This window comes from Myotis daubentonii, chromosome 18 (genome assembly GCF_963259705.1).
Source record: "Myotis daubentonii chromosome 18, mMyoDau2.1, whole genome shotgun sequence".
Classification (NCBI taxonomy): Eukaryota; Metazoa; Chordata; class Mammalia; order Chiroptera; family Vespertilionidae; genus Myotis; species Myotis daubentonii.
The window spans coordinates 9,295,490-9,321,005 of record NC_081857.1 but is presented as its reverse complement, the minus strand read 5'-3'; the positions used below and the strand labels follow the sequence as shown (position 1 = coordinate 9,321,005).

Below are 25,516 nucleotides of genomic sequence, written 5' to 3'. Positions count from 1 at the left end.
TGTGTCTGTGTGTGTGTGTGTGTGTGTGTGTGTGTTTCAAAAACAACCTCCCTAGGTGAATTCTATTTATTGCCATTTTCTAGATGAGGGAACTGAAGCTCAGGTTAATTTGCTCAAGGTCACACAACTCCTAAGTAGTAGAGGCAGAATTTAAATCGATATAGTCTGATTCCTGAGCCTATACTCTGTTTCCTATGCTTTACTTCTTAATCTGTTTCTAGGTGCTGGATGCCACTGTCTTCTGGTAACCAGCTTCAAAACCTCGGCATAGTCTTTAACTGTTTTCTTTCTCTCATCCACACATCCAGTTGGTTGCCAATTCCTGATGTGTCTTCTTCCATATTGTACATCTACCTTTGCTTTCCTATTCCTCCTCTTTAGTCTAATGAAACTGTTGTTACCTGATTGATCTCAGGGACATCTTTCTCTGCTTCTCCAGTTCATCATTATTGGCTCCCTGTTCCTACAGACTATGTTTAGAATCCGTTGCCTAGTATTAAAGGTTTTTCCAAGCCTGGCCCTTACCAACTTTCCCAGTCTTATTTCCCACTATGCACCTTCTGTAATTTCTGCTTGGGTTGCTCTCAACTGCTTGCTGTCCTCTATATGTTCCTTTTCCTTTGCTCATGCCCTGTTCTAAACCGGAAATGTCTTATATTGTCTGTGAATGCTACTTACCCTTCAAGCCTCTTCCAAGTAACATTTTTCATGAAGTTACTTTACTTTTCTTAGCTATTTTATTATAGTTATTAATAATTATGTTGTTCTATTTTCTAAAATCCTAAAGGTGAAGTAGAATAGGATCTGGATCTTATATCCCCTGCAGCAAATAGCACAGTCTGTTATAATACATCTTTGGAGAATGAATGAGTATTGAATGACGGTATATGGCTGCTAAACTTATACAGAGGATGCCTCATTTCTTACCTGTATTTCTAAAGATGAACAAAAATACCTCTTTGTTGACTTCCTACAGTGGGGAGGAATTGCTGAGAAATGCTCACTTGCAGTGGAAATCCTAGGAAGTCTCCTGAATAATTAGAGAGACTGGAGTGGCAGTGCCGGTACCATAGAGCACATAGGGCAGCTAGGTTGGGCATTGAAATATTTGATTGCCTATTATGTGCCAGGCATATCATGTTTGGTGTCTAGGATACAATGGTTAGTTCAACAGACGTGGGAGTAACTGGGAACAAATAGATCATGTCTGGCTTTGTTAACTGCATTGTGTTTTTGTGGATCTTCTTACCTGGTTGGCCATGTGCCTACTTCTTACGTTGTTCTAAGTCTTTTCTGGGTATTCTTGAGGCAACAATAAATAGATTTAGGAGATATCTACCACATGTTCTATGGAGCCAGATTCTTATTACTGTTTTGTTGTTGTTTTTTAATAAAGATAATGCATACACACTTAGTATCAAGACATACATACTTTGTAAAATATTTGTTGCTTGCAAAGATAATACCTGTATACATGGTACTTAACTCAAAGGTGTCAACGATACTGTCCCCCAGTTTTCTTCCATATCTTCTGCCCCTTGTTTTTACATTTACTTCATGTCTTAGAGATCTTTCCATAAATGTGCACGCAAGTTTGTCTTCTTCTAATGCATCTATGCCTAAATTTATTTGACTACTCCCCTACTGATGGACATTTAGTCTATTTCTTTTTCTTTTCTTTTCTTTTTTACTATTACAAACTGCTCTGCATTGATCATTGTTGTCCATATATATCTTTGGGACTTGTAAGGGTATATTTCTAGAAAAATAATTTCTAGAAGCACAGTAGTTAGGTCAAAGGGTATATAGGGGTTTTTTTTGTTCTTGTTGTTAGTTGGTGAGCTTAGAATTTTGGTAGATGTTGCCAGATTTCCTCCAAAGAGGTGACATTAAATTTTCACCAGTAGACACAAGAATGCCTTTTTAGGAGTGGAGTTTTTGTAGGTAATTTATCTCCTCTTAACTTCTTCTGTCCTCTGGCTTGCAAAACAGCCATTAGTGGGGATAACCAATGCTCCAATTTTTATATTTATATAATTATTTTATATTTACCTAGTAATTGATTAGAATTGAATGCCTAACTCTGGGATTTTTCTCAATAAGTTAGGTGGTGGGAATATGACTTTGGAATTCATGAGCTTTGGGTTCAAATACTGGCTGTAGTACTTCCTGGCTGGACATTTCCAACGCCCAGTTTGTCCTCTCTGTGAGGCTGTTTTCTGATCTATAAAATATAACCAATAATTCCCACCTGACAAAGTTATTGTGAGGATTAAATTAGACTACATATGTAAAATACTTACTATAGTGCTCTCAAAGAGTCTACACTAAATAAATGTTCTTCACATCTTATAAATGTGACCAAAAAGCTAACAAAGTCAGTAGGCTTATTCTATATACAATTGTTCCTTCTTAGGATTCTTAGCTCCTTTAAGTACTTGAGGATTACATGGCCCCTGATCATCCTGAGGGTCAGAATTCATCAGTTGACCATTTGTTTTATAGCCACTGTCATGGTAGCTCCTTGGCTTGGGAGATGCCTTTATTCAGTGTGCCCGCCCTTCCCTGCCACCGAGCTCATTTCTCTGCCTCTGCAGATGTCATTGTTCCTGAGAATGGGGAACCAGTGGGCACCAGAGAGATCAAATGCTGCATCCGACAGATCCAGGAACTCATCATCTCTCGGCTGAATCAGGCAGTGGCTAATAAGCTGATCAGCTCGGTGGATTACCTACGTGAGAGCTTCGTTGGAACCCTGGAACGGTGTCTGCAGAGCCTAGAGAAGTCTCAGGATATCTCAGTTCACATCACCAGTAATAATCTCAAACAGGTACTCAAAGAGTGTTTAAGACAGCATGTTACAGATAACACATGAAACAGAATCCACACACAAGCCCAACTTCAAGGTAGCCAGCAATTTCCCTTTCAACATTTTGCTGATCCAGTTAGAATTTTGTTTTGTTTTCCTGTCATGACCACTGCCTGTGGGGGGTGCTCGTGAACTGTACAATTGCAGTTAAGGCAACGAGCGGGAAGGTGAAGGAAAGGGGCCCAAATAGTCCCAACATAGATGATCAACTTGCATTGACTCTGCGCTTATATTGAGGGATCAGTTTGAGAACCTTGAGACCAGGCTATATTCTTGAAGTAAGTATCATTTATTGCCTTTTGTAAAAAACCACTTAGGGCATACTGATTTTCTTCTGTGTGTTCTCTTCCAGATCTTAAATGCTGCCTATCATGTGGAAGTCACGTTTCACTCAGGTTCCTCGGTGACAAGGATGCTGTGGGAGCAAATCAAACAGGTAGCGGTTGCTTAGAGAAAAAATGGTCAGCCTTTAGTTGACTCGAATGAATCTTAGTCACAATATCTAGGATCTGTTAGTGTGAGGTGGCCATTTCCCTAGTTTGCCTTCCTGGGAGGATTCTGGTTCTTGCTTATTCTGATGTAATTGTTAACATTGCTCCCTTGAACTCCTAAACGTGGTGTATTTAAGTTCTATTTTATGGAGCCGTAAGACTGCTTCACTAGCTTTTTCATGTTTCTTTGTCCAAACCTAAATGTTTTCTCAGAACCAGGCTTTATTGCCTGAGGCCGTATGTGGTTCCTTTTAAATGGAATTATTTACTAACTCCACTGAGGGATTTATCAGGTACTTCCTGGTACTGGATATAATGTATTGAGAGTTTGTGAGCACGTAGACTAGGCCTACTGTTCTTTAATGCTTTCCTTTGGGCTGAGCCCTGATTTTGAAGTAGATAGAATTAGAGTGGAGTCTTAGACTTCATAGGGCTTCTGTCTTAAGGATGGATAAACCAGCCATGGCAGGCTAGCTCAGTTGGTTAGAACCTCATCCTGACCCTTCAAGGTTGTGGGTTCGTTTAATCTTCCGTCAGGGCACATACAAGAATCTACCAAGGAACGCACAAATAAATGGGACAACACATCAGTGTTTCTCTCTCTCTCCCTCTCTTTCCCCTCTCCACCTCTCTTCCTCTCTCCTTCCCTCCTTCCCTCTCCCCCTTCCTCTCTAAATCAATTTAAGGAAGGAAGGAGGGAGGGAGAGAGGGAGGGAGGAAGGAAGGAAGGAAGGCAGCCCTGGATGGTGAGGTTCAGTTGGTTGGGCATCATCCCATATACCTAAAGGTTGCTGGTTTGATTCCCAGTCAGGGCACATGCCCAGGTTGCAGGCTTGATTCCCAGAAGGGGGAGTGCAGGAGGCAGCTGATCTGTGCTTTATTCTTCATTGATGTTTCTCTCTCACCCTCTTCCTTCCTCTAAAAAAATCAATTAAAAATATTTTAAAAGGAATGGAGAGGGTCTGGTGTTTTTTAGTGGTTTCTGTCTCCCATCCCTCAATGTTCTTATTGTTCTTGTCCTGGCAGATCATCCAGCGCATCACGTGGGTGAGCCCACCTGCCATCACAATAGAATGGAAGAGGAAGGTGGCCCAGGAAGCCATTGAGAGCCTCAGTGCCTCCAAGTTGGCCAAAAGCATTTGCAGCCAGTTTCGGACCCGGCTCAATAGTTCTCATGAGGCTTTTGCAGCCTCCTTGAGGCAGGTGGGTATGTAGGGAGGGAGATACAGCTGGGTCAAGCAGAGAAGAACCTCATCCATTGGGGAATATTTTGCTCCTGTTCACATAATTTTTAAGAAGTCATATATATATTTATTCTGTTAAAGGGTGTCTGGCCCACAGGCCATGTAAGGCCCATGAAATCGTTTGGTCTGGCCCTGCCAAGGCATTAGGAGTGAATTAATTAAATGTTTGACCAAATGTAGAAAACATAGGCTAATTTTCAAGTTGATAACTTTGTTTGGCCTGTGAATGATGTTATAAATATCCAAATGGCCCTTGGCAGGAAAAAGGTTTCCCACCCTCTACGTTAAGGGTAATACCACATCACAGGAAGTTTTGTTAATAAGTTTTTCATGTGGATATTTTTCTATTTTAACTCTAGGGAGAATGCAGGGAATCAGTTAATTTCTCCCCATTTCATTGAATAAGGAATAAAAATGGAGGGGCAGGAATTTTGTGTAAGTTTATGTAGAATTTTAGGATTGATGACAGAAAGGGATGACTATCCAAGTTCAATACTAATTTGTAATTATATGACATCTGCTTGTCCCTTTGGTGTGTGTGTGAGAGAATATGTGTTATATGTGTGTGCTGGGTGAGGGTGGGTAGATGTGATATGCATCCAGGAGGAAAAATTACTACTTGTTGAGAGCCCATTATGACTAATCTCTGAGCTAAATATCGTACATACATCTTATTTAATTCTCACAGTTATTCTTATGAGGCAGATATTATTCTTATACAACAGGGGAGGAAGCCAGAGCTAGGGACTTAACTAGGTCATGTCTTTTTTGTGTGTGTGTCCTCCCAGCTGGAAGCTGGCCACTCAGGCCGATTGGAGAAAACTGAGGATCTGTGGCTGAAGGTTCGGAAAGATCATGCCCCCCGCCTGGCGCGCCTTTCCCTGGAGAGCCGGTCTTTACAGGATGTCTTGCTGCATCGTGAGTCCTTTTTTCCACAAGTAAATTGGAGGAGGGTTCTCCTGTTCAGCCTTGGAGAATCCGAGTGTCCAAAGCTGCGTCCTTGCCAAGCTGCCTAGCACTCCCTGATGTGTTGTTGCATTCCTGAAGTGTGTGTGGTTCTGCTATTTATGTACTCCAAAGAACATGACCGAGGTCTATTTCCGTCAAACCAGTTAGGTTACTTTCTGCTGGCTTTGAATGACATCAGAATTTCTCTCGCAAGCATACTTACGACTTCCTGCCTCTAGGCAGGTCCATGGCTAAGAATTTTGGGGAGGTTGCCCAGCAAGTTCCCATCCCTCCTGCCTTATCTCTGTCTCTGTACCTTGTAGATAAACCTAAACTGGGACAGGAACTGGGCCGAGGCCAGTATGGTGTGGTGTACCTCTGTGACAACTGGGGGGGACACTTCCCTTGCGCCCTCAAGTCGGTGGTTCCTCCCGATGAGAAGCACTGGAATGACCTGGCCCTGGAGTTTCACTACATGAGGTGGGTAGGGTCTCGTTCACCTCGGTGGGAAAAGGTCCAGAGAAGAAGCCAGAGCCTGGCATAAATTTTGTACCAAGAGCTACAGCATGCCGGTCTCTCCACACCCAGGTCTAAGAATGTGTGGACCAGTATTTCTGTGTCTGGTCTGAAACTGCTCTCCTCAAGGTCTTTGCGTTCTTTGGCTGCCCTTTCCCAACATCCTAACTTCTCAGACTCATCCTTTCATTTGACTTTCTTCCTTAGTTCTTAATACCTTAGTTCTTAATCAATTTTTAGATTCCATAATTCTTTGCCTTGTTTGAGGAGCCGTTCTCCGTGCCCTCGCTCTGACTGAGGGCCGTTACCTGTGGGCCTAGACTAAGCCTGTCTTCGGGCGTCCCTCCCACATGGTGGCATGCTGTGCGTTATAGCCCAGGCCTCTCTCCTTCCTGCCAGGTCCCTGCCGAAGCATGAGCGGCTGGTGGACCTCCATGGCTCTGTCATCGACTACAACTATGGTGGTGGCTCCAGCATTGCCGTGCTGCTCATCATGGAGCGGCTCCACCGGGACCTCTACACTGGGCTGAAGGTGAGGCGAGGCAGGGAGAGTGAGGTCCAGCTGACAGCCAGATCCGCAGGTTCCTGCCTGGCCTTTTGTCCTTTCTTGTTTGTTTAGAGCTTCAACCTTTTATAAGACATTGTTGGAATAATCAAGCTTTATTACCCTTATTTCCAAAAAATCTTTAAAAATTTTCAGAATCTGTTTTTGGGCCCAGTTCATATCCAGAATACTGTAACTTAACCACCTTTCCGTCCTGTGGTGGGAAAATCTAGACGACTCAGAAGCACAGACAAACCTCCTGTAACGCTGCTGTTCTCTCCCTTTTTGCTGTCAGTGTATAAACCAGTTTTTGTTGTTTAGTCAACACATATGTGTAGTAGCGACTACTTTGTACAAGGCCCTTTATTAAGCACCATAGAGTCAAAAAGTATAATTACCAGGACTTTTAAGAGAATTATAGTCAGTGAATATTCTGTGAAGATGGGGCACTTGAGTGTAACAAGTACACACTGATGGCTAACATTTGGACAGTTAGGAAGAAGAGGCCATACCAGGGGGAGGAAATAGTGCAATGCCAAGAGCATTGGAAGGCCAGTAAGGACACTCATCAACATTGGAAGAGCTGGTTCATTTTGGAATTGTTGAAGGGTGAGGGGGTAATGTGTCAAGCAATGTTTGGAGCAAGTTATAGAGGACTGAAAATGTTCAGAGTTTCCATAGATTTCAAATTCTGTTAATAGATAGCAAGAAGCTATCAAAAGATTTTATTCGAGTGAACGACTCTCAGTTGGATGCTGCGTTTCCCTCATCTAAAACAACTACCAAAGCCCTAACCCATTTGGTTCAGTGGATAGAGCGTCGGCCTGGGGACTGAATATATATATATATATATTCAGAAAAAAAAAAATATATATATATATATATTTTGCCCTGACTGGTTTGGCTCAGTGGATAGAGCGTTGGCCTGCAGACTCAAGGGTCCCAGCTTCGATTCCAGTCAAGGGCATGTACCTTGGTTGCGGGCAAATCCCCAGTAGGGGGGTGTGTAGGAGGCAGCTGATCGATGTTTCTCTCTCATTGATGTTTCTCTCTCATCGATGTTTCTAACTCTCTATCCCTCTCCCCTCCTCTCTGTGAAAAATCAATAAAGTATATTTTAAAAAATAAAAAGTAAAATAAAATAACCACCAAAGGGACTAGAGGTTTCTTTTGTCTGTGGACCGGAGCTTAGAAGAATGGGGGGAAAGCTAACCCAGAATATCTGGGTAGGCCCCTTCCCATAGATTTCTCCTGTACCAGTTTGTTTGGAAGCTCCCAGAAGTAGGACAGAAGAATCCTTAGAAATGCTTGCAGGAACCATGAGAAGTCAGTATGGTGTTTAGGGGTTAGAATGAGCTCATGCCTCTAGTCGTTTGGGTGCACCTCTCCTAGTCACATGTGGGGATTATCCAGCTGAAGTGCAGCTTCCAAGGGATTCTATCTGGCCTGCATAGCTTGCCCTTCTTTGCTTTTTCTTTACTTCCCTCTCCTAACTGATTTCCTCTTCCCCCTTTTTTCCATCCACTTTTCTGGCCTTGTATACCCTAGTGCAGCCAGTCTTTCAGACCCCACGTAAGGAGCTCTTCGTTGGTGTAAGCAGATTGGATTGACAAGTTGTCTTGCTAGTGACAAATAAGCTTTTGTTTCCCCAAGGCTGGGCTGACCTTGAAGACACGTTTGCAGATAGCACTAGATGTGGTGGAAGGAATCCGCTTCCTGCACAGCCAGGGACTCGTCCACCGTGATATCAAACTGAAAAATGTGCTGGTAAGGAAGAGCTGCTTCTCCAGCAGATCATGCTGCCTCTGGGTTAAGTGGTCTTTCTAGGAGAAGACTGGAGGGAAAGTAGTAGAGTTAACAGCAGAGTAGTTGGGTGGTTATTTTGAACTTAAAGTTGAGGGGGGACTTGCATCAGAGACCCAGTTCATATTGCTTTAGGTTTTTTCTCCCAACACTTGAAAACATTTAAACTTATAGAAAAATTAAAAGAGCAGTACAATGAAAGCCTATATACTGTTCACCCAGATTCATATTCTTTATTTTTCCTAGTGGTCTCTATACACACACACACACACACACTTTTCTTATGAAAATAAATTGCAGATAACCGGTCATTCCTAAATATAGACATACCTTGTTTTATTGTGCTTTGCTCAACACACTTCACAGATACTGTGTTTCTTATAAATCGAAGGTTTGTGACAACTTTGCCTTAAACAAGTGTACTGGTGCCTTTTTTCCAATAGCATTTGCTCACTTCATGTCGCTGTGTCACATTTTGGTAATTTTTGTTGTTATATTTGTTATGGTGATCTGTGATTAATGACCTTGGATGTTACTATTGAAATCGTCTTAGGGCACCACAAGCCACACCCGTATATGGTGACAGTTATTAAATGTGTGTGTTTTGACTGCTCTCCTGATTCCCTGACACACAACAATGTTGAAATTAGGCCAATTAATAACCTCACAATGACCTCCAAGTGTTCAGGTGAAAGGAAACATTACCCATCTCTTACTTTAAATTAAAAGCTAGAAATGATTAAGCTCAGTGAGGAAGACACATCGGAAGTCAAGAGGCCAAAAGCTGGGCCTCTTGTACTGGTTAGTCAAGTTGTGAATGCAAAGGAAAAGTTCTCGAAGGAAAGGAAAAGTGCGGCCCAGTGAACACACATAGGCTAAGAAAGCAAAACAGCCTATTGCTGATGAGGAGAATGGTCTAGAGGTCTGGATGGAAGATTAAACCAGCCACATTTCCTTAAGTCAAAGCCTAATCCAGAGCAAGGCCCTAGTTCTTTCCAGTTCTTTTCAAGGCTGAGAGAGGTGAGGAAGCTGCAGACAAAAAGTGTGAAGCTAGCACAGGTAGGTTCACAGGGTTTAAGGAAAAACTATGAAGCAGCAAGTGCCGATGTAGCAGCCGCAGCACGTCCAGAAGATCTAGCTAAGATAATTAATGAAGGTGGCTACACTAGACAACAGCTTTTCAGTGTACAAGAAACAGCCTTCTATTGGAGGATAAGGCCATCTATGAGGTTCTCAGCTAGAGAAGACCATGGCTGGCTTCAGAGGTTCAAAGGACAGGCTGACTCTCTTGTTAGGGGCTAATGCAGCTGGTGACTTCAAGTTGAAGCCACTGATCATTTACCATTCTGGAAATCCTAGAGCCCTTAAGAATCACACTAAATCTATTCTGCCTGTGCTCTATAAATGGAACCACAAAGCCTGGGTGACAGCACATCTGTTTACAACATGTTGGCTGAATATTTTAAGCCCACTGTTGAGACCTACTGCTCAGAAAAAAAGATTCCTTTTAAAATATTACTGCTCAGTGACATGTTCCTGGTTATCCAAGAGCTCTGATGGAGATGTATAAGGAGATTAATGTTGTTTTCATACCTGCTAACAAAACATCCATTCTGTAACCGATGGAACAAGGAATAATTTTGACTTTCAAGTCTTATTATTTAAGGGATACATTTTGTGAGGCTACAGCTGCCGTAGATAGTGATTCCTCTGGTGGATCTGGGCAAAGTAAATTGAAAACCTTCTAGAAAGGATTCACTATTATAGATGCCATTGAGAACATTTGTGATTCATGGGAAGAGGTCAGAATATCAACATTAACAGGGCGTTTGAAAGAAGCTGATGCCAGCTCTCGTGGATGTCTTCAAAGCGGTTCAAAGTTTCAGTGGAGGCATTAGAAATGGAGCCCAAAGATGTGACAGAATTGCTACAATCTCATGATAAGACGTTAACGAATGAGGAATTTCTTCCCCCGGATGAGCAAAGAAAGTGGATTGTTGAAATGACAACAAAGGATTTAGAATGTTACATAAACGTAGTTGTTAAAGCAGCAGCTGGGTTTGAGAGGACTGACTTGAATTTTGAAAACAGTTCCACGGTGGGTAAGTGCTATCAAACAGCATCATATGCTACAGAGAAATTGTTAGTGAAAAGAAGAATCAGTTGATGCAGCAAACATCATTGTTATTTTAAGAAATGGCTGCTGGCACTACCCTGATCAATCAGCAGCCATCAACACTGAGGCAAGACCCTGCACCAGCAAAAGATTACAACTCACTGAAGTCTCAGACGATGGTTAGCATTTTTTGCTGTTGTTCATATCTCTTCAGTGAGATCGTAGGCTCCTGTGCATGTCATTGGAGGTAGAGCTAGCACAGTCCTTCCAACACAGCCCCTCTCCTCAGGACTCCAGCACTTTCAGACAGATTCTGGGAGGGCAAGGAGAGCCCGAGGAGAACTCAGGGAGTTGGGACCAGCCCCACAGAAGAAACTTGGGATATGGGATCTAGGGGCATGTACAAGGGGCGCGGTCCCCAGATCTAGCCCTAGCCTCCTTGACTGACTCACCCGTGCGGGAGTCGGGATAAGGGCAGAGCTCCATACCCAAGTCACCAGTCAGCTCGTAATAGCGTCAGGATATGGGGGCAGGGCTCAACCCATGCCCCAGGCTCGCTCTGCTGATGAGGGGGGCACTCTGGGGGGGAAAAACACCTTTCGTGTTTGCTCCTTTGCAGTGGGCAGGACAGCTAGTAGTAGAGGAGCCGCAGTCATTCCCTGGGAACAGTTAAGGGGCACCTGGATGGCAGTGTAAGGAGGTGGTGTGACTGGGAGGTGAACCACATCCTCATAGGCTGGGGGGCTTGAAGGCACTGAGGAGGCGAAGGTCAAGCAGTGAACTGGTAGGAACAGGGCCCGCTCCATGTTATGCTCTGTGGCATGCTCCGTGGTGGGCCAACAAGTTAATCTCATGCTGCCGCTGCTGTTGCTGCAGCCAGAGTTTAGCTCGTGGATGACGGAATGTGCAACAGTAGTTAAAGAGGATGAGGACAGTCCAGAGCGGCCAGAAGCACTAGAGCTCGTAGTAGTAGGTGCAGCAGCCAGGCTGCCTGTAGCAGTGACCACTCTCACAGAAGTAGGACTGGTTGTTCACTCCTATGCAAAGTTCTCAAAGCTGTCATGTGACATCCAGAGTGCCCCTCAGGCCTCCTCGATGCTGGCCCTAACCATGCCTCCACCTACAGTTCCCTAAAGACTGCAGCCTCCTCTACCACCAGCCACCCTGCCCCTGCCACCTCTGCCGCTACTGCCATGGTCCCTGCCCAGCCCATCTGCACTACTGCCACCATCAGTCTGAGGCCAAAGCTCCCATCCTGATGGTTAGCATTTTTTACCAATAAAGTATTTTTTAATTAATGTATGTACCTTGTTTTTTAAAAGATATATTGCTATTGCACACTTAACAGACTTACAGTATAATATAAAAATAACTTTGATGTGCACTAGGAAGCCAAAAACTTCATGTGACTTGCTTTATTGCAATATTATATTGACTTTATAGAAGTGTTCTGGAACTGTACCTGCAATATCTCTGAGGTATGCCTGTACTTCAGCTTGTATCTCCTAAAAAAAGGGGGGGGATATCTTCTATGTCATTAAAATGCCATATCATGCCCACTGGCATGGCTCAGTGGTTGAGCATTGACCTATGAACCAGGAGGTCACTGTTCGAATCCCGGTCAGGGCACATGATTGGTTGCAGGCTTGATCCCCAGTGTGGGTTGTGCAGGAGGCAGCTGATCAATGATTCTCTCTCATCATTGATGTTCTATCTTTCCCTCTCTCTTCCTCTCAGAAATCAATAAAAATATATTTTTTAAAATGCCATTATCACACCCAAGAAATGTAACATTGATACAATACTATTAGTTAATATACTGTCTGTATTAACATTTTCCAGTTGTCCCAAGTATGTCCCATGATCTCACATACAGTCTATTTGATCCAAGATCCAAGCCAAGGATCATACAGTGCATTTTGTTGTCATATTTCTTTAGCCTCCTTTAATCTAGAATAGTTCTTCCGCCATTTTCGCTATGTGACAGTGATATTTTTAAGGATTCCAAGTCTTGTTATTGCTTAGGGTTTGATCAGAAATACTGGACCGAGATGGGTAAATGCTCCTTAAAATGTCATGAGACTCTTATCTAAATTACAAAGAATCTTTTGACGTACTCCTCTCAAGAACAGATTGGATTATTCTTGGGTTGTCTCTGGCATCACTTAAATGATGTGTAAAGACAGCAATTTGGGGGAAAGGAAAGATCTTCCTAAAATTATAGGCTGAAATCTAAGAGGCTTCTCAATTTCCAAATCAGACACAGGTTTATTCTCTTGGACCTTTAGGAAAGGAAACTACAGAGAATTCCAGAAACTTCCTTCAGCTGCCCAGAGGACCTCAGTGTTCTTACTTAGAAGCTTTGTTCCCTGGTGCCTGGAGGTCAGAGGATAAAAATCAGGAACTGAAATACTTTCCACAGTGTTCTTCACTTATTCATTCTTCCTGATTCTTTCAAGCTCCTGAAAGTGCCGGGCACTATGCTAAGTGCTGGGAACCCCAAGATGAAAAAGGCAGTCCCCCCATCAGGTTGCTTACAGTCTGGGGAGAAGATACTATTGGGAATGAATCTGGAGACAGGGAGGCAGAGGCAGGATTGGTTAAGTACTGCTATGAGGTAGACACCTACTTGCGAGTTTGGGGATGCAGCTGAGCTGAATGCTCTGTGCAGGATCAGACACAGGGTGACTCTTACCCTGCTTTGTTGGCAGTTGGACAAGCAGAACCGAGCCAAGATCACTGACTTAGGATTCTGCAAGCCAGAGGCCATGATGTCAGGCAGCATTGTGGGGACGCCAATCCATATGGCCCCTGAACTTTTCACAGGTAAGCTGGAGGGCAGGGAGTGGGTTTGGCTGGGGCTCTGTACTCTAACCTGAGTGCTACCCTTTGAGCTACGGGCAGTGTACACAAGTAGTCCTGGCAGATCCAGCACAGGCACGGGAGAAAAGAGAGCAGGAAAAACTAAGACAAGTAGGGGGAAGTAAAGAGGAAAAGGGGAAAAGTGCAAATAGGAGTCGCCAACTATTCTTTTGGATGTCTCTCTGGGCCATAACTGCCATAATCAGCCAATTATTTAATCATAAAAAATTTATTGATAACTCCTATACTATGTTAGGAGTTGTTGCCTATTATTAAAGAACTTATAGATAGCAGAGATATACTAACAGGTAAAATAACTTAAGAGGGCAGTATAAGACAACATGTGATAAAGTGCTAAGTTAAATGCTACATGATGTAATGTTGGTATTCAGAAAAGGGATAAATGAAGGTTGAAATGTCTGATAGTTTTGTGGTAGAGGTAATATTTTAGTTAGAGCTTGAGTCTGATCTGGAAAAATTGGTAAGTGGGAAAGGAATTCATATTTATTAAGTATATTCTTTGAGCTAGGCAGCATAAATTTTTTCATATATTTTATTCCATTTAATCCTCACTAGAATTTTGCAGTGATATTGATGCATTTTTGTGTCGATATTATGGATAAAGTTAAGTCAAGGCCAGATTGCTGAAGAATCCACCCAGGACACTGAGCTAGAAGTCATGGAGCTAGGAATGGAATCGAGGTCTTTCTGTCTCTAGCGTCTAACCATGTATCATAAAAGAAAGAAAATTCTGGAAGCTGAGGAATGGAAAATAGGAGAAAAAATGTGGAATAGAAATAAGCATGACAGGAAGTAAATCCATTTGGGGAATACTAGCAAACCAGGTTGGAGGGAAAACGCAATGAGCTTGAAATTCACACAGAGGAGTGAAGAATTAACGTTGAGGAAGTAAGGTGCTGTTGCACTCTTGAGCAGGAACGGAATGAAGACTGTTTATGGAAGATTAGCTTAGCAGGAGTAGGTAGAGGGAACTTGAGTGGCAAGAACCAACATAGGGAAATGGAGGCTGTCTTCATGATTAGGTTGTGCTAAAACAAAAAACAGTGACAGATTTGAAATCATTCAGAGGAGGAATGGGCAAGTTTTTTTAAAAGTTGATATGAGTGATGAACAGAAAAGAATGACTAAACAATCACTCCAAGATTTGATCCTGTCTGAGTGGATGAGGAGGGGTTGTATGATTGTTGGCGAAGATGGAAGGTGGCATTGGTAGTAGTTAAATTAGCAATCTATCTGAATTCCTCTCACCAGCCTCATGCACAAGTCCTCCCCCAGCCCGTCACTGAGTGATCCACATAAGGATGAGGACTTAGCTGGAGGGCGATAGTCCTGCCCACATCGAACAAAGTACACAGTCATCCTTTTTCTTTCTCTAGACTTCTTCTTTAAAATTAAATTTCTGCAGAACCAAGTAATAGAAGCTCTAAGCTAAACTAGAAATAAACTATGTAGATGTCTATTAATATAATACCTAAATTCTGAGAGAATCATTGGAATACTGAATCTCAATGAAAATGAAATGCATCTAGTAAAACATGGATTAATTTCACAAATAAAACAATAACGCAAAGAAACCAAATACAACACCGCACATATGATATGGTTCCATATAAATAAAGTTCAAAACTAAAGAAAAAAAATTAAATTTCTGTTTCCCCTGCTATCATGTGTTTTGGTTACTTCGTATTTAAATTCTTCTGATTGTTTCTACTGCAGTCCATTCTGTTGCTGTCAGAATAATCTTTCTAAAATACTCTTCTTCGTGTCATCTACTGCTCTAAAGCATAAATGACTTCTGCTGTCCACTGACTCCCGACTCTTCTGTCTGCCTATAAAAATCTTTATACTCTGGTTCCAACTTGCCCACCCACCTGTATTTCTAACTTTATTTCCCTAATATGACCTAATATGAAATTAATCTTTTCGACTGTCCCATTAAAATAAAAGGCATGTTTTCCTTCTCCTTTGTCAAGTTCTGGTCTTGGGGCTCTTAATATCTAGCTTTAGCCTTCACTGCCGTAGTTCTTTTTATTATACTAGTAAAATGGGCATTATGAGTGTGTCCTGCCTAACAGGGTTGTTACGAGAGAACATGGATGATAAAAGCTTTAGATAAAAGTGTGTAAAGACCTCTGCAGGTGCAAGTTAGTGGTGATGGTATTGCTGTCTCTCCCTGGCTCACTGCTTGTCACCCCTTCTTGCTGTAGGGAAATATGATAATTCCGTGGATGTCTACGCGTTTGGCATTCTTTTCTGGTATATCTGCTCAGGCTCTGTCAAGCTCCCTGAGGCATTTGAGAGGTGTGCCAGCAAAGACCATCTCTGGAACAATGTGCGGAGAGGTAAGAGCCACAAGCCCTAATTTGTCCAAACTCCTCTGTTAAGAGCAGACTGAGACCAGGCACTGCAGCAGGGCCTCCCATCCGGCAACACATTACGGAACTATCTCAAAGAGGCTTTTCTTTAAAATTTCCAGCTCTTCAACTTGCTCTGCCAGTGTGTTCCAGTTTACCGTCACGGTTACTATTAGGTTCCAACCTAGGTGTTTGCAGTTGAAGTCAAAGCTTATTACATTCTTGAGCATCCTGAGCCCCAGCTGGGTCATCAGCCTGAGCGCTGAGCATGCCTGTTTGTTGTACTGGTCGCTCTCTCACTAACTCTGGTCTTGTTTCCATGCTCCTTTCTCTAGGGGCCCGCCCTGAACGCCTTCCTGTGTTTGATGAGGAGTGCTGGCAGCTGATGGAAGCGTGTTGGGACGGCGACCCCTCTCAGAGACCTCTCTTGGGCATTGTCCAGCCCATGCTCCAGGGCATCATGGACCGGCTATGCAAGTCCAATTCTGAGCAGCCAAACAGAGGGCTAGATGATTCTACTTGAAAGCAAAGACCTTTCTCTTTTACTCTTTATTCTTTCCTTCCCCCACTTTTTGGCCATGGAAAGAATTTGACAGTTTTTTAAGAGAGCTCCCAGGGGAACTGATGTTTGCTGGGCAGCTTGAGACCTCCCCAGGCAGAGGTGACTCCTGGATAGTGCTGTCCGAATGGCTGAGCATATTCAGCAGTTCACTGATGCCTCAAGCTATTTCTTTAGCAAAAGATTGTCTAAGACATGGGTAAAAGGCTGAAGAAAGCAATGTTCTGGCCTCAGAACTGAAAAGGAGGTAAATGTTACCATTGTCTGTTTCACTGTATGGTTTTAAGACAAGTGGGACACTGCATTGGCAGTAGTACTAAAAACTATAATTTTCATAGTTTTGGCATTAGCTAGGGATAGTTTGGTTCTATCCAGTTGTCAGAACCATTAGAAAATGTAAGCTCAGTTCTGGAATTGTGAAAACATAGGCGCAAAAACTTAACGTGCGGATACTGAGACCCAGAGATCTCTCGGTGCAATAGCCAGAGGCCCCAGCGATAATGCTAGAAACAAACCTCTCTGTTCCTTCCAATGCCAGTGTGTTTACACTTATAGGACCACATAGCCCTGACTTCTGGGAGAGTACTTCACAGTTACATCACCAAGAGGCCACAAAGACAAAAGTGTGTGCGTGCTATTGGATTTTGAGTTACCGCTACTCCTAAAACAGAAACTCTTCTACCCTTGGGTCTTCATTTTTTTTTTTCTCTTTTCATCCTCAAGATGAGGAAGCACCAGTTAACAAGATACTTAGGGGTGAGTGTCTGAGTAAAACTGACTCAGTGTGAAGTATTTAGTGAGCCTGAGAAGTGGACAGTGATCTGGAGGCCGTGGGTCTCCATACAAACCCACTAGACGGATAACAGCTTGTTTTTTAAAACTTAAAAAACAAACAAACAGAAACTCTTCCTTTTGAGTTTGAATCTAACACACTGATGTTTTTAAACTTGATCGTTGAGCTTTTTAACCAAGGTTTCTTCTGCCACTTGTCCCTTCTTTTTTCCTTATTTTAAATGTTAGCAGAAAAGAAGCAGTTGGAAGAGAAGAAGACTTTTTGTAGTTCCGTGTGTGCCCCTTACCCCTGGGTGTTAGTGCCTGGGGAGGGCCCCTCCCTTGCATTCAGAAGGTGGGTGGTGGTCTTTGGGAGAGTTTGCCATGAAGTGTGCATCAGAAGAGAAATTCTTATGCCAGTCAAAGGAAGGGGAACAATTTAAACATTGGTGCATCTCAGATCTCCATTTCAAGCCTCCCTCAACCAAATAGTCCATTCAATTTAGAAAAAGAGGTAGGTGAGGGAATAGACAGTGGAGTGAGTAACTTCTCCATCTGCCTCAGCTCCAAGCACTGCGGTCTGACCCTGTGCCTAGTCCCAAACTGGGAGACAGGTCCCCGAGTAGGTGTGTAAGATAGTGGGCGGGTTCGTTGCTGGGATTTTCCAGGGTTGTCACAGAGTGTCCATCTCTCAAACATCAACGGTATACATGGGTCTACAAAAATGTTTTCATATAACTTTAAAAAATATTTTTTTATTGATTTCAGAGGAAAGGAGAGGGAGAGAGAAATAGAAACATCAATAATGAGAGAGAATCATTGAGCAGCTGCCTCCTGCATGCCCCCCCCCCCCCCCCCCCAAGGGATCAAGCCCACAGACTGAGCATGTGCCCTGACCAGGAATCGAACTGTGACCTCCTGGTTCATAGGTTGACGCTCAACCACTGAGCCACACCGGCCGGGCTCATATAACTTCTAAAGTTCAGTTTTTAACTCTGGCTCTCCGGGCTCTGATTATGACATATATGAGTATAGTAGCCCCTTGAGCACTTGTAGCCCTTTAGAAACCCATATAGAGTCCTAAAAACCTTTTGACTTGCAAATGACAGGTTGACTGACCTGGTCTTTGGGTTCTATAGGCTCCAGCCTTGTTTGGTGGAATGTTCAGTGTATCTCTTAGAATTTTTAACACTTATTTACTTCAAATAACTCTATTCTTGTCAGCATTAACTCGTTGCCCTTCTGGGGACTATGATGGGCCTTCCAGGAAGCCATGTTTCAAGTTTAAAAAGTAGAGGCGAGTAGTCTCTACTTGATGGAAAATCTGTATAAGTCTTGTTCTGTATGACATTTCAAGAAAGCTTTATATAGTAGTTCCTTTTTCTAGAAATTTTAAGAAAGTTTTATATAGTTCCCTTTTCTAGTCATTTTAACTCTGACTATACTCAGGAGTCTGTGCGCCCATTATGGAGACCACATTCCTGACATTCTTCAGAAGCCTTAGTTCGTACCCCCATTCAGACATGGGAGGTTAGGCTTGCCTCCACCCCGAGTCCCTTTTCAGTTTCTCCCTGTGGCTTAGGGAGAAACTGAAAAACTCTCCAACATCACTTTTCTAGCAGATTCCCCATATTTTTTGCCTGAGTGGGGAGGAAAGGGCTAATGGATGTGTAATTGTGTTACAGTTCATTAAGTTTTTTTTAAAAAGGCATTCTGACAAAAGGTGCAGAATATTCCTGAAAGTCTTCAGGCTATCAAAGCCCCATGTAGACACTTGGAGGTGTTATTTAAACACTCAGCAGGCTGAGTGCAGGAGTACATATGTGTAACACGTGTATACTGTGCTTTTGTTTTACAACATTGTTAGCAAATTTCAGATTCCTTTTTCCTTGGCACCCATTATTAAAGTAATGGAATGCCGTGAAATGTACTGTATTGTATATTACTTGGGAAGATACTAGGTATTAAAGAAGTTTGGTGGCAATTGGGCTGTTAAGGGCTCAGCAAGACCAAAGTCTGAAGATTTTACCTCCTAGCTTTGGGCTAGTGGTGAGGGCGGGGGCGGGAGGGTGGCACAGAGAAGGATGAGATGAAATAATTACCCTGTGTTCTATTCTTCTAGTCAGTTTAATTATGGCAGTTTCCCCCAGCCCGAAAAGGATCACCTGGCCATTTTTAATGCCCTTGCAGTCTGATCACTTATGTTGCTTCAGAACTGAGTGGGGGACCTTTCTGCAGAGCAGTTGGAAGAATGGAGTCTGGAGCCAGGAGTGGCTGACCTGTGCCTAAGGAGCCAGCAGCAAAGCAAGGTCAGTCATGGGTGGAGGAATGCTCGCTTGGGTGAGGTTTCCACAGGCATGCCCTAGCCCCTTGATCCTCTGCAGAGAGTAGCTCTGGAAAGTGCTGGTTCTTCCCAGACCAAAGAATCACTTGTGACTACATCAGTTGCAGGGGGACAGAGCATAGGCAGCAGCTTCTCCTAATTTTTAACACTAAAAGTCAAGGACACAGTGAAGAAAGGATACGTTCCTACCACCGATATAGGGGCATGGTAGACCTCTCAACTAGTACCAGTCAGCTCTTCAATGCATTTTTTTTTTTTTCATCTTTGCTTGAGCTGTCAAAGGTGTTGGAAACATTTTTTTGTTACCGGAGAAGTGGTTTGGGCTGCAACATGATACATGCACTGAATGACACTTTATTTTTTGGTTTTTATTCAGCACTGACAAACCACGGGGGATTGGTGGTCACAGTAGCACTTGGGGGAATAGAGATGCCCTCTGGCCTTGCTTTGGCAAGAAGGCATGCTTGGTGTTCTATCTGCCCAATCAGGGACCTTCGAACTCCACAGTGCATCAGAGCGGTCTCAACGGCCCTCCCAGAGTCCATTGCCAATAGAGGAGCTTCTTTGAGATTTCAAAGCTTGATTTTGGGATTTGCTGGCTCAAATAACCCACTTTCTCTTTAAGAGAGGAAAAAAAAAAAAGAGGGTTTACCCTTCTAAATACGGAGGTGGGGTGGTTAGGGCTAGTGGAGATTAATAGATAAGGAGGGAATAACCTTGAGAAACTTAAATTGCAAACTCCCTTGGGGGTTTCAAGTAGCACTACTGTTCTTACAAGGGTTTTATTTTTAACTTCACCTGCTGTGTTACCATCCAGTCCAGCCGAGAGGATGGCAGAGACTGAACACCTGGCACTGGGTAGGCATTCTTCCCCAGAGGGGTGGAAAGAAAATCGGTCTGGACAGCTTGTTGTCTTTTGTCTTTATGTAATATTTTTGTTTGTTGTAAAGCACTAATGTTTATTACAGTGTTAAATAAAAGTGTAACATACTAAGTGTGTAGATAAAAGTGCAATAACAAGAGAAATTACTTTGGCACAAACTTCAGTCCTTACGCGCTCTCCTTTCTTGTGCTCCCCGTCTCTTTCCACACTGTTACATTTCCACATTGTTACAGCAGGTCCCTGTTAATTGTGCGTATTTTTAAGAGACTCAATTAAGGGATAAGCCTTCGCTTCGTGTAATTCTGAAGGGTTGGGTTTGGTTTTATAGAGTATTCTGTATACTTGTTTGGATGTACAAATAGCAGATGCGCTGTATAATAAAGACCGCATTAACGTTTTAAGTTCATGTGTGTTTGGCTTTTGTTTCCCCTGTGTCACCAGGACACTCCCTGTTCTGTCCCTTTTCCACGGGGACCTCTGCAGTCAGATGTCTTTCAGTTTGTCTTAGAGGTGGATACGGTGGAACATGCTGCTCCCCCATAGATCACTCTTGATTCCCAGGTACTTAACATTAGCACGACCAGAAAGTGGGGCAAGGAAATGGGAGGTGGGACAGTGGAGAAGAGAGGGCAAGGCGTGGTGATAGCATTTTAGTTTTCAGAGCCTTTCCTAGGTTCACACACGTTTCTCCAGCTTCTTTCCAGCACAAACTTGCAGCATTCTGAGCTCATGCACAAGCATAGCTCTTCTTTATCACACTGTGCGGGGATCTGGGGCTGGAATCTACATACCGGACCATCTGCATTTGGAATGTTTGAATTTTCTATTTAGGCTCACCCTGCCTTCTGATGCGCTTGTTAGGCAGTGCTCGGCAGGCACCAGCATTGGCCACTGCCAGCAGAGGGGCACCAGCTGTTGTCACCAGGAAGTGTCAGCAGGCTGCATGCCACCTTCTGCAGGGTGTACTTGTCTGGGTTACTATTTCATGCTTATATGGCTGCATCACTTTGTGCTGTAACTGCTTGTGATTTGACTGCAATACAAGTTCAGCCAGGAGATGGCAGCACAACTTAAACAGTTTATGTGTTTTGTTTTGTTTTTGTCTTAAAGGAAAAGCTAACGTTGAATCTCAGTGGTTCTCTGCCTTCCCCTACACAAAAGGCATGTAATGCACATGAGCTTCTTACACTTGTGAAACTCTCACTAAACTCTCACCAGCCCGCCCTTCACAGCCAAATACACCCCATCTCACATGCTATACCGTGTGCTGTATACAGGTCATGTGAGTTAACTTCCTCTCTAACCATTACTACTTTGGAAAAAATAGCTTATAGTATAAGTATACATGTTTAGGTTGTGTATGCTTCTCCAAGAACGCATCACTCAGCAGGCTTGTTACTTGAGTAAGGCAACTAGGGTGGCCTCCCTGGTCCTGTGACTGGGTGGGGTCCCAAGGGGAGAGTCCACCACGTTTCTGAACACCGTTCAATTTAACTTAGAAATTTCTACCTTTAGTAGAACCCCAAGGTGTCCGTGAAGTGCAGTTATCGGGGGTGGCCACTGAACTGGTTGAGGTCTCTTAGGGGCTTCCTTAGGGATGGCCTGTTCCTTAGTATATTCTAAAGGTGGTATTTCAGATCTGGAAAAATAGACGTTATAAAACTAGCTATTCACCTGGGAAAAAAATAGATTCAAATCATGCACACAAAAAAGTATACTAAAGATCTAAATATTAAAGAGAACTATAAAGGAACTTGATAATGGTATACACGTTGAATATTTATTATATACTAGGCACTATTCTAAATTATATCTATCTATATATTTACATATATAGATACATAGATATATTCACTTAACCTTCACCAGAACCCCACTTTACTGATGAGAATATTAAGTACCACAGTCATGCATTGATAAATGCCAGAGCTGGGATTTGAACCTAAGAAGTCCAGTTCCAGAACCTCTCATTCTACAACTAACTACTATGCTTTCTGCTTCCAGGAAAAAATGTGTGTAAGTATGTTCATTTATTGTTTGGAGGAAGAGAGAACTTTTTTGGGTGTGATCAGAAATCCAAAAGCCATAAAGAAAACAATGATAGAAATTATAAAGAACATATACATCCAAAGACACCAAAAGCAAAATTAAGACAGATCATTAATTTGGAGAGAATAATTATATAACTGATAAATACATTCATATTCCTAATATATGAAGAAACAAATCAAAAATAAAAACAAATTGGCTAATTAAAAATTTGGAAAATATATTTATCCTCACCTAGTAACCAGGGGGAATGCATATGAAAACCAAAAAGATATTTCCATCTATCAGATTCCTGAAGATAAATATTAGAAACCTCTTTATAAGTGTGGGTTATGAGCACTACTTTCCTATATTGTTGGGAGGTGAATATAGCCACAAAAGACCAATTTGTCAGTACTTAATATAAACACGTTAAATGTATTAACGCAGCTAATTAAATTATTTTCAAAGTTAATGTATTTTTAATTGAGTTTATTGGGTGACATTAGGTTTCAAGTGTACAGCTATAATACAACATCTGTATATTGTAGTGTATGTTTACAGCTAGTTGGAGGCAAGGACAAGACTAACTCCCATGCCCCCTCATTCCAAGGCCAGTTTTCCTTTCTTAATTACGCTCCCCACTGGCCCTCTGAGTTGAAGAGGAGGCTGGCAAATGAGTTCTTCATCTCTCTTCCAGCCACGGGGTCTGGCACAGCCTCATGGGTAGGACCCTCCATCCAATTCAGGCAAAAGGAGGAGTCTGTGGCAGCTGGTGTCATCCTCCAAATTGCCCTGGGTTGCAAGAAGAGCTTTGGAGGAGCTTGCCGAACCAGAAGCTGGGGCGAGGGGTGCAGGCCAGGGCAGGTGAAGGGACAGGCAGCCCGAGGAAGTGCTCACAAGATGTGGGGTTGGGGGGAGGGGGAGTGAGGACCAGCTGGGCCCAAGTTTTCCCTGAGGTGTAACTTTGATAATTTGCTGCATTTCAATGACTACACCCAAGGAGGGGTTGGCTCCAAGAAGCAGAAGCCACTGTGATGGTGGGATTATTAAAGAAAACTGAATGACAGTTGTTAAAAATGGACCATCGCGATAAATACTGGGACCACTGCAGTGGAATGTTACAGTGGGGAGCGAGATGAGGCTCAATTCTGAATACAGTTTGGGCAATTCATAGCCAAGAGATGTTAAAGTGTGGTAAAGTGTCCATATTAGAATTGATAAAATGCAGTAGCTTGGATCTCTTCTTTGAACTCCAAGTCTGTATGGTCACTTGAATTTCCGACAGGCTCCTTCAACCCAACGTGTCCCAATCTGGACTCTTCATCTGCCTTGCCAGAGCTGTTCCTTTCCTTGCCTTCCCTGTGGTGGCAAATGGAGTCGCCCCAACTAGAAGCATCTTAGTCATGCCAGTCTTCTGACCCTCTATCACAGTGGCTCTCAGCCTTCCTAATGCCGCGACCCTTTAATACAGTTCCTCGTGTTGTGACCCCCAATTTCATTGTTACAAATTGAACATAATTAAAGCATAGTGATTAATCACAAAAACAATATATAATTATATATGTGTTTTCCGATGGTCTTAGGCAACCCCGGTGAAAGGGGTCAAGACCCACAGGTTGAGAACCGCTGCTCTATCAGTTCTGTCTCTTACATCTCTCTTGAAGGCATTGCCTTCTCTCTTCCCTTTATCGTGGCTTTGAGTCAGGTCTTCCTCGGCTCTCCACAGGATTACAGCAGTAATCTCTTAATTGCTCTCCATTCCTGTCCTTGTTTTCTTTCTTAAGCAGCAATCTGATCTTATTCCTTGCTTTTAAAATCCTACAACATGAAGACTCTACCCCCCAATTAGTCAAAGGACATGAAGAGGCCACTTCACAGAAGAGAAAAACACACATTTACACATGTGAAGTGTTGTTCATCTTCATTATGAAAATAAATGTAACAATGACATTATTCATTTATTCAATTGTCAGTTTGTGAGAATTGATGATAATGAATTGATTACAAGAGTGTTGAGAAATACTCCTACATATCATTGCTGGAGTACAATATTTTTGGATGACTTTTTGGCAACGTTTTGGATATGTCAAAGAATGCAAATTGTCTATTATCTCTGAGCCTCAATGACTGCATTTGGTCAAATTGGGCTGATATCTACCCTAATGGCCTTAAAGAAGTGAGATAACTTAGGGGGAAGTGATCTATATAAAAAGCCAATATGCTAAGTGTCCCTTTGCCCCTCTGACATGTTCAGTGACCACCAGGGGGCAGACACTCAACGCAGGAGCTGCCATGTGCACTGGCCATTTATAGAGAAAGGCCAGCGCGGACCTGGCGCCCACAAAGCAACACTCGGCTTCCCCCAAGTAGGACACAGGCCCCGCCACCACCACTCCCACCCCCCAGCAACACCCCACCAAATCACAGCCGATGCTGCCGAGACCCCGTGGCCAGCCGCAAACGGTTGTTGTGGGCGCCCAGTAATGCTGTCATGTAGCAACGCCCAGCTTCCTCTCCCTAGCGACTAGCCTCCTTGGAGTTTCTTCAGCCCAGAAACACGACTTGCTTTATAGTCGGGTGGAAACATTTACACTTTAACCAAATGTCTGTGAAGCATTTTCCCGTGCCTCATCTCATTTGATCCTCTCAGACGTCCTGGAGTAGATAGATAGGAGACTCAGTGGAATCCTATTTTCTTTTCATTAGCCGGAAAATGGAGATTTAGAAAGCTTAGAAACTTGACCCGGCTGAAAAGAAGTAAGAAATGGTGGACCTTGAAGATGACTTCAGGTTTTCACACCGCACAGAATACAGTCAAACGCTGCTGCAGCTAAATATTTCACCCTTTGCTCTCCCTGCGTGATCTACAATAATAATCTGCGTCGGGTTGATATTTACTGCTGTGTTCTGGCAATTACCTGAAAGAGGAGTTGGGGTGCTTCACTGGGCTGGAAAAAGTTTAGCTAAATCAGAAAGCAGGTCTAATTCAGCAAGTTTATTCTATATACACGAAAGGCTGTTGACTTGTGCATGCGCGATACCTATAAAGCTCTCGCTGGCGCCAATCACACGCGTGTGTTTCGATCTGTCATTGTCGATCACATATTTGGTCCACACTTCTATTATAGAGAAAGGGCGGACAGCGATATTCAAAATATTT

At 43.0% G+C, this 25,516-nt stretch overlaps 1 protein-coding gene and 1 pseudogene across 1 annotated transcript in view; one reads left to right on the top strand and one right to left on the bottom strand.

Annotated features, from left to right (window-relative positions):
* Positions 1-20,726, top strand: part of DSTYK (dual serine/threonine and tyrosine protein kinase) — a 59,140-nt gene extending 38,414 nt beyond the window's left edge. Inside the window, exons 4-13 of the mRNA XM_059673502.1 lie at positions 2,598-2,830; positions 3,222-3,305; positions 4,387-4,563; positions 5,393-5,522; positions 5,876-6,032; positions 6,468-6,600; positions 8,266-8,379; positions 13,243-13,357; positions 15,622-15,756; positions 16,104-20,726. Of these exons, the coding sequence (XP_059529485.1) occupies positions 2,598-2,830; positions 3,222-3,305; positions 4,387-4,563; positions 5,393-5,522; positions 5,876-6,032; positions 6,468-6,600; positions 8,266-8,379; positions 13,243-13,357; positions 15,622-15,756; positions 16,104-16,291 (1,466 nt within the window). The 3' untranslated portion in view covers positions 16,292-20,726. The remainder of the gene's footprint in view (positions 1-2,597; positions 2,831-3,221; positions 3,306-4,386; positions 4,564-5,392; positions 5,523-5,875; positions 6,033-6,467; positions 6,601-8,265; positions 8,380-13,242; positions 13,358-15,621; positions 15,757-16,103) is intronic.
* LOC132221044 (WW domain-binding protein 1-like) lies at positions 10,922-11,726 on the bottom strand (annotated as a pseudogene).
* Positions 20,727-25,516: the final 4,790 nt, after the last annotated feature.